This window comes from Poecilia reticulata, linkage group LG2 (genome assembly GCF_000633615.1).
Source record: "Poecilia reticulata strain Guanapo linkage group LG2, Guppy_female_1.0+MT, whole genome shotgun sequence".
Taxonomy (NCBI): domain Eukaryota; kingdom Metazoa; phylum Chordata; class Actinopteri; order Cyprinodontiformes; family Poeciliidae; genus Poecilia; species Poecilia reticulata.
Genome location: NC_024332.1, coordinates 5,523,340 through 5,532,036, shown reverse-complemented (window position 1 = coordinate 5,532,036; position 8,697 = coordinate 5,523,340). Strand labels below are relative to the sequence as shown.

Genomic DNA, 8,697 nt, shown 5'->3' with positions numbered 1-8,697 from the left:
CACACACACACACACACACACACACACACACACACACACACTGAGAAAGGGATGTGGTGGAGTAGCCCAAAGTTAGGCAAACATGGAGGAAGCGGGAAGATCTCATGTAGAGATAGTGACAGTTTTTATAACATAACAGACATTATTACTCAAAGACCAACAAACAACAAGCTGCTTAATCCCTGTGAAGTTCAATTTAAACTTGCTGATCCTTGAGATTATGAGGAATTTTAAAAAATGTTTTCTCCTTTTTTTTATTAAGATATTTTGGACAGTGATAAAAAACGTTTGTTTGCATAGGAAGCAGCAGACCAGTTCCACTTCTCTTGACACCCTTTTGGTTTCAGCCTGAGTTCACGGAGGAAGCAGAAAAAAAAATAGATCTGAGAGAGTGTGGCTTTTCACYACCTGAAACTTCTCAGACTCACTTTGCACTTAATGTTTGTCAGAAAATCCAAACTGTAAAATAAAATGTGTTTCATAATGCTGTTTGTTTTTATGTGGATGATTTGAAAGATGCATGATGTGTGGTCCTGTCTTACATGCTCACAGTACAAACGTGTGTGTGCGTGTGTGTGTATGTGTTGGTTTTACAAGATGAAAAAATCTATTATTACAAGATCCCTGATGTTTTGTAGAAATTTTTGCTTCCAAATACGTTTTTGTTACTTTCTACTAACCTCAAGTTCAGCGTTTCTTTCCTTGTGTTGCTGCAGTTCAGAAAAACAGCCACCAGAGGGAGTGAGTGTTCACATCAAACTTTATTTTTATTCCTAGATGGAAATGTATCAAACAAAAAACGGTTCTGCATTAAACCTTAGTTCTGAAATGTTCCTCTTTCTGCAGATCCCAGACTCCAGCTTATGTTTTCATTTTCGGACTTTTCTTTGCTGAATAAATATTTTCTTCACATTAGTCATAGTCATAGTCCTCCAGGAGAAGTCGCAACGTTTCCTACAGATAAGCATAAAAAGTTATGCTTCCTCAAACCATAACATGATCTGCCATGTTATGCAGATGATATTCCCTTTATGCATCTGTTTGTAGCTACAAATTTACATGCTGACATCAAACTGAATGAAACAATTGAACATCCTCCAGCATGAATAAAACTCTGGCTGCATAAAATTGTATGCTACCATGTTAATCACAGATACAGAAATGATTTTAAAAAAAACTCTATATCTAAAACCAAACCAAAATATTTTGAATTTATTTTGCAAAATGTGCCACACTGTAAATAAAAAAAACTACTGACTAAGGTTTTGACCATGAGAATCTTAAGACATTAGTGTTATGCAGATGACAATCCTTTCACAGATAGTGGTGGTTAGGTATTCAAATTATGTTTTTAAAACAAAGAAAACCACCGTCCTCCAGGATAGAATCTTATCTTTAGATAAGCGTAGAAACATCTAAATTATCTTCAAAAAGGATAAGAAATGTCAAAGAAACAGTTGCTAACTTATAGAAAACAATTGCATTGATGTTTTTTGGAGAAGGCACACTTAATTGTTTCTCTGTAGCAACATACAAACTGTGAATACCACAGCCTTTAAAGATGCTATTTCTGTGTTTTTTTTTTTGTTGTTGCTGAAAGGTGTGAACACAATTAAACATTGTCACTGGATGACAAAGTGTCTCGTGTGTGGGTGTTAAGATGCAAGGTGCGGCAGCATTTAAGCCCAACGCACCAAATGTGACTAACTCCTTCCAAGTTACCAGATCACTTTGAGTCTCACCGGTAATCAGAATGCAAAGACTAATGAGGATGAGAATGGCGATCAAAGTTATTGCTCCAATTGCAGGAAAACATCTCCACGTCGACACAAAAGCACGATAGCGATCTTGCACTCTGCGCGCTGCGAATGCACACAAGAGCAGCAAACCACAAACACATTTTCAGCAAAAATGCACAGGATATGGTGAAAGATGCAGACATCACCGGGTTGCACACTCAATCTGAAAATGAAGCCGCTTGCAAAGGTGAAAACGTCAGTCTGAAAAATGGTCAAATCGCAGTTGCTGCCATGCTATATTTTTTATTTTTTACTTTTGGACTTTTAAAAATACAAATAGAACAAAAAAAACTACAGCATGCAATGATGGAACAAAGACAGTAAAGATAAATAACGGAGTTTGAGATCCTTTTGTCTTTTGTGTATAACAACATGCATCACCAAATAAAGACAAGTGACATATTATTTCACCAAGTAGGAAAACTCTTGGTGAAGAGTTTTCCCACTTGGTGAAACCAGAAGCAGACAAAGACAACCAAATCGGGAAACTAAAGTTAGATAGTTTGGCTAAATGGAAGCGCACCAATAAGCTGGAGCCTTCTGGCATACCAGAAGACGTCAGAACAAGAAACGCATCGCAAGTTTTTAAATGCAACATTTGCTTTCCTAAAATATATGCTAAAAAAGAAAAAGAAAGATAAAGGCTTTAGTTTTTAAAAAAATAAGGTTGTTACTTCCAAATTTTTACATACCAATGAATGATTTTAGCCGCCTATCTCTACTGTTGACCACCATTTGCAAACTAAACACACGATGCGCTCCATGATAGTATTTTTTTGACTAAGAGGAGTTTGTTTTAAAGTAAACAGAATTCATTAATTATATGACAAAATTTTTTTTACACACATACAAAGAAACTCTCACATAGTTTGATGCAGCAACTGAAAAATGTATCCACAAAATACATCTCCCACTTCAATCTGTCCCTAGCAATGTTTTAATTTTCTTAGAAAATTAAAAAGTAAAAAAATTATACATAGATATATAAACGATATGATCAGTTTCAAATATACAGAAAAGCATAAATTATTCATAATACTGCAGAAGTGATCCAACATATTAAACTGTGTGATGCTGTTTATTTCATTCATTACTGTTATTTTAGTTACAAAGACTGAACTTATCGATGCAAAGACTCTTTTGATGTAGGAATTATGCAACTAATTTTGCGGTGGATCTGAATATGTACAGGCAGATGGTTAAATTTGTAGGTTGCTTGACAGTTTAATTGGCGTTCCTCAGGGGTCAGGCCTTAGACCGCAGTTTTTTTTATCATCTACCTTAAAGCTCTTGTTTCAAATGTTCACCTTTATGCTGATGATACAGTTGTTTACCGTTCTGACAGGGCACAAAAACAGGCTTTCAGTAAACCTCAAAATGCCTTCAATTATGTAAAAAGAAAATCCCATAAGCGTTATTTTTCAATCAGATCAATCCAAACTGCGGTTGTTTTCAAATTCAAGACTGAATTTGATCAATTTCAGATCAAATTCTGAAATTGAATGTTCAGAGATTTACATTTGTCTTTTAGTGCAAATATCTTGGTATTCACATTAACGAGAGAATACCGATACTTGGTAATGTGTGGTCTTGGTAACCACACATTACGAAGAACGTGCGGTTACCTGTTGAGCCACACATTTAACGGTTTGCAAACTAAACACACGATGCGCTCCATGATGGTATTTTTTTGACTAAGAGGAGTCTTAAAGTAAACAGACTCCTCAGGCTCGTTTTAAAAGAAGTTAAAACGAGCCTTTTACTTCTGAAATTGTCCAAAATGAATTGGGAAAAGATGTTTGCAAAATGCAGCTGCATTTTCTTGGAATCAGTTGCAGACTGTCTGATGTGTTCAGTGCCTTTAAAATAATTTTTAAAGGACTTAGAATCAACTAAAGTCATCTGTGTGAGGCTTTTTCACACTTTAATTGATGCGTTAAATTGTGTTTAAAACTGTCTATGTTCTGCCAAAAACCTCTTTAAAAGGATATTTTTAGTCTCGATGAGTCACTGCTTTACATGTTAGCTGTTGTATGAAAACAGCACTAACTGGAGATTGATGAGAGGTTAAATGTTAACTAGATAAGTATGTAACTCTTATTTAATGTTTGTCAAGGAACAGCTAGCTGTCTTTCAGCCAGCTGAAAGGAAGTTCCCATCAATATATGGGAAACTTGATACTCAACTTGATTTATCCTCCATAGAAAATATCAAAAGTGACATTTTAATAGAAGTTAGAAAGAGTTTGAACATTTTTAGTTTGAGTTCAGCGTTAAAGCTTTTCAATGACATCGCAGGTTGTAGTTTGTTAATCTGCATGAACTGAAGTTTTTTTTAGTTTGAACACACACACACAAAAAAAAAAACATTGAAGTGGAGCAGCCCAGAAAATCAGGAGGAATAAAACGTCTGTGTCTAACTTTATCTCAGATAATTTTTAATCTAGTTGCGTTTTGGGGCCTTTCTTCCTGGGCTGAGGAAGAGGAGGAGGCTGCTCGTCGTCTGCGTCACTGGCAGGTTTCTGTGTCTAAAGGAAGTGAAAACCAAAAGGTCAGATAAAATTTTTTTTTATATATATACAAGTTGAAAACCCACAGGTTCAGATTGAGCACTGAAACATTTTCTTTAAGCTAAGTCCAGTAAAAATTAATCTTAACAATCCAGTCAAAGTCAGAGCTAGAGCCCTTAAGGAACCAAGCGGCTCCTACCTGTCCAGTTCTCCGTGGGCTGGGCTGAGGTTGGCCATTGGGTTCAGGGGCTCGGGCTCGAGGTTGGCGGCTTTGCTTGGAGCGGCTCTGTCGAGGGCCGGTGTTGCCCGGTGCCTGTTGCTGCTCTTGCTGCTGCTGGTGCTGGTGGTGATGGTGATGATGATGGTGACGGTTGGGATGATGAGGAGGAGGATGGTCAGGAAGAGGTGGATGATTGGGATGGTGATTGGTGTTGGTCCACTCCAAACGGAGCTCCTCCTCATCTGTTCAAAAAATATCAACAGGAGAATGATACTTAATAATAATAAGAAAAATAACTTACAAGCAGTGGGTCTTTGGGTGCTCCAGAAGTTTTAATCATTTAACCCAAGAAGAGTGGTGAGTGCTGGTGTTTTTCCAGATCATTAAATCAGTTACAACTGCTTCCATCAGCCTTTAATGACAAGACTATTGACATGATTGACTAAAAGTATAAGGTACATTACCCTTCAGGCGTAGTTTCCTTGTTCGCTTAGTTCGGACGCAGCAAACAATGACAATGATGATCAGCAATATAACAATACCTGATGAAGATGATAAGAAAAAAGTTAAATGACTCAGCTGGTTGTTTTATTCAAGGCTAATTGTTGAAAAATATTTTCACAAAATCACCAGTGGCATGATTAATGGTCCCCAAAACAATTCCTTTAAATCATCAAGTTATCAGAATGTAGTGACTTTATATATTACATTCTATTTCCCTCGAGTTTAAACATGGCATGGATCAGCAATGTGTTTAAGCAACTTGCCATCAGGTTAGTTCAGAACTCATATTTATACAGCTTCCATTCGCAGATAGCGTCCAAAGATGCCATCTGTACTACCCAATTTTGAACATAAATAAAGATATTATTTTTCATCAGAAGTGTAGTAATTATTTTTAAAAAAGTAGTCTGAAAAAAAAGGAAACTGAAAACGTACCTCCTCCACCACCTACATAAACCCAGATATTTATTCCCCACAATTCATCTGGGAGACCTGGGATACCTTCCAAAAGAAAAGCATGAAGAAATTAAATATGCTTCACAGACAACATGGAGTAGAAAAATGTATCGTATCTAGATATTTTACAGAAAATTTTTATTCCACCTTATTTTAAGTAGCAGTTGTTATGGACCACATTATGCAACAGTAGCTTTTAGCCATGTTGACAAAAATATTTACCTGTTTTAGGACAAGGATGAGTTACGGGTTCACTGGTTTCAGAAGTGGCTTCATTAAAAACTTTGCAAAAGAAATTGTCGTATTTAATTTCTGTTGCTTCAACATTTAAAGGATTTTCATTTTTCTTCATCTTGGCTCCATTCTGAAACCATTCATACTTCACACCTTTAGGTTGCTAAAAGAAAATGGAAATAAAAGACTGATTGGAAACTCTCACTGGAAAAAAAAAGAGTCCAACTGTTCAGGACAATTTAAGACATGTTTTTTTTTTTACATCACAAGGTATACCTGGAAAAATATTAGAAGGTAGAAAATGTATCATATTGTAACGATTTCCTGTGGCTTTTACTTTGACATGGCCACATGAGGTGGAAGGCTTGGTTAAACAGGCTAATTTCCATTACACAGCAGAAATCTTTAGGAAAAATTTATGTGAATAATCATTTAAGAAATTATTATTACAGGTCTGAATCTTGACAAGCATGAAGAGTCTGTCTGGATTTGCAAGAAGGATTCAAAGCTCTACAGAAAGTTACGGTATCTTGCAGTTATTGGCTAAAAAGAAGTAAAAAATAAATTCTTACCTGACTAAGATCGCATACAAACTTTACTTTTTCATCCTGACATGTTGCAGTTGCTTTAGGCTTCTTCACAGGATCTGAGGAGGTTTGATTAGATCAAAAAAGATGAGAAGTTATTGGGGAAATATTAAAAATCATGACAAAATCCAGAAACCAGTCAGCTTTCCTCAATAAGGAAATAAAGAAAAGGACCAAGTAGAGCATCTAAAATAGAGATGAATGTGCAACTTACAGACATTTATACCTACCTACTATGCATAACTTTGTTTCCTTCGTGGCTAGTTTTCTTCCTTCGTTATCATAAACCTCAGATGTGTAAAGTCCTTCTTGTTCCTTCTTCAGATTTGTCAGCTTGAGGGATCCGTTTGCATGAGTTTCACCCCCATCCTTTGTGACTACTTTTCCGGCTTTCATGTAAATTATTGTCTTGGTGTTAAGCTTCCACTTCCAACCATCAGTAGGTTTCGGTGTGTATCCCAGAGGAACGTCGAAGTTTTGGCCCGTTGCTACATATTTGTTACAAACTTTGGATCAGACAGAAAAAGAAACAAAAGAAGAGCAGGATTAATGGATGAATAAAGATGATGTGAAAACATGTTGTTTTACATGACAATTAAAACAAGTTTGATTTTATCTGACTAGAGCCCTTTATTCTCCTATATCCTAATTTATTTATACTTGCTTTAAGCTTCTCCACAACTTTATCTTGTCTTGGTAAATCACAATCCCAACAACCCAATCAGCATGTGAATGTGTGTGTCAATGGGTGAATGACTGAATGTAGTGTGAAGTGCTTTGGGGTCCTCTGGACTTGCTAAAGAGCTATACAAGGACAGGCCATTTGCAGGTCATAGCATGCACTGAAGCTTGCCATTGCAAATGAGATAAAATTCTGAAGGTGTCAATACTTTTCTGATGCACAGTGTACAGAAAATGGAGCTACACTAATATTTCTTGCACTACCTTCATTTAGTGTTTACCTGGGATTCAAAGCCCTCGAGTCAAAATGAAACTGCAGCTTTCTGCGTTGAATCTTTTGTTTCAGCGTCTCGTCGCTGTTGGATGATGTGAGTGTTGCATCCTGTTTTCTCTGCCCTCACCACAGAAACTGAGCGGCACACACTCCTACACGGTTCTCTGACTACCCAAGCCTGAACTCCCTTCGCAGTGGGCGGCTGCCTGCTGCAGCGTCATTTTTCTGGTTTAATATTAAAAATAAAGTTCCTCTGGTGGATGGAAACTTTTCTCAGTCATGACAAAAGTTCTAAAGAACAGAAATGGTATGCAATTACCAAATACCTTTGAATGAGTTTCATTCCCTGTGAAGTTAAAACCCGCAGTGAATAAACCATTTCCTGAGTCACCATTTCGTATAAAATCTCTCAGTATGATAATAAGAAGCTGCAAAAAAATAAAAACAGGGTTCCTCCTTGTGGCAAGCTGCTTTTACGTCTTGTTAGACCAGAAGAATACAAATTAAAGATAAACTGAACAAGGAAGCAGKAACCTCTGACCGACTGATCTCTGGATATTTCGTTAAAAACCACAACCGTCCCCAACTGTAACCAAAACGGTGGTGCTTCTAACCTCAAAGCCAATCTCACAATCTCTGAATCCTTCCAGATATTTAAAGTGTGATTAACAAGAAAAATCTGAACACAATGTGTCGTTCTGAGAAAAAGAGAACTTCTTTTCCTCGTAGCACCAAGACGAGACGGCAGCTAAACCAAACGGGTGGCTGCACAGAACCTGAAGGGAAACCTCCAACTGAACTCTAGAAGACGGTGGATGCTGGATGCTTTGTTTCAGTTTTATACCAGGCTGAGAAGACGCAAAGTTATGAAATCCATGACCTTTAGAGGAGAAACCGCTCAGCTAGAAGATCCAGCCCACTTTCCTCAGTGATTACCAGAAACACGTCACTTCAATCATCTCTAAATGTAACCCTAGTCAGACTACTCCGTAGATCTTTACATATAAAAAGAAAATAAAAAGACACATAAGCATTTTCTCTCATTGTCTGAAGTTAAATTGGACCAAATTTCTCTTGTTTTCTCTTGTTTTCGCTGTTTTCATCGAAATCATTTCTGTTTTCTAAATGCCAGAAAACATAGTGAGAACTATGGGGGTGGCAGCAGCAGGAGGAACTGGTGCACTTCATAAAACAGATGACATCATGAGGAAAGAAAATTATGTAGAAATATTGAAACAAAATGAAAGGACATCAATAAGTAAAATCTTAGGCACTGCTTGGTCTCAAACCTCAATTTACAGCCAAAATTGTTTCAAAGTCAATGTTTTGGTGTGGCCATCATAAAGCCCTGATCTGAGTCCAATGGAGAGGCTGTGTGAAGATCTGAAAATGTGTGTGCGTGTGTGCGTGTGTGTGTGTGTGTGTGTGTGTGG

The 8,697-nt window shown here is 37.1% G+C and overlaps 2 protein-coding genes across 3 annotated transcripts in view; both read right to left on the bottom strand.

Annotated features, from left to right (window-relative positions):
• The window catches only part of LOC103474902 (immunoglobulin superfamily member 8-like), a 3,314-nt gene extending 2,593 nt beyond the window's left edge, over positions 1-721 (bottom strand). For both annotated transcript variants that reach the window (XM_008426185.2, XM_008426177.1), the window contains exon 1: positions 681-721. The gene's annotated coding sequence lies outside the window, so the exon portion shown is untranslated. The remainder of the gene's footprint in view (positions 1-680) is intronic.
• A 3,281-nt stretch (positions 722-4,002) lies between these two features.
• The window catches only part of LOC103476902 (T-cell surface antigen CD2), a 6,406-nt gene continuing 1,711 nt past the window's right edge, over positions 4,003-8,697 (bottom strand). The window contains exons 2-8 of the mRNA XM_017308373.1: positions 6,540-6,815; positions 6,295-6,368; positions 5,711-5,885; positions 5,468-5,533; positions 4,993-5,070; positions 4,508-4,770; positions 4,003-4,326 (exon numbers count right to left, since the gene is read on the bottom strand). Of these exons, the coding sequence (XP_017163862.1) occupies positions 4,237-4,326; positions 4,508-4,770; positions 4,993-5,070; positions 5,468-5,533; positions 5,711-5,885; positions 6,295-6,368; positions 6,540-6,815 (1,022 nt within the window). The 3' untranslated portion in view covers positions 4,003-4,236. The remainder of the gene's footprint in view (positions 4,327-4,507; positions 4,771-4,992; positions 5,071-5,467; positions 5,534-5,710; positions 5,886-6,294; positions 6,369-6,539; positions 6,816-8,697) is intronic.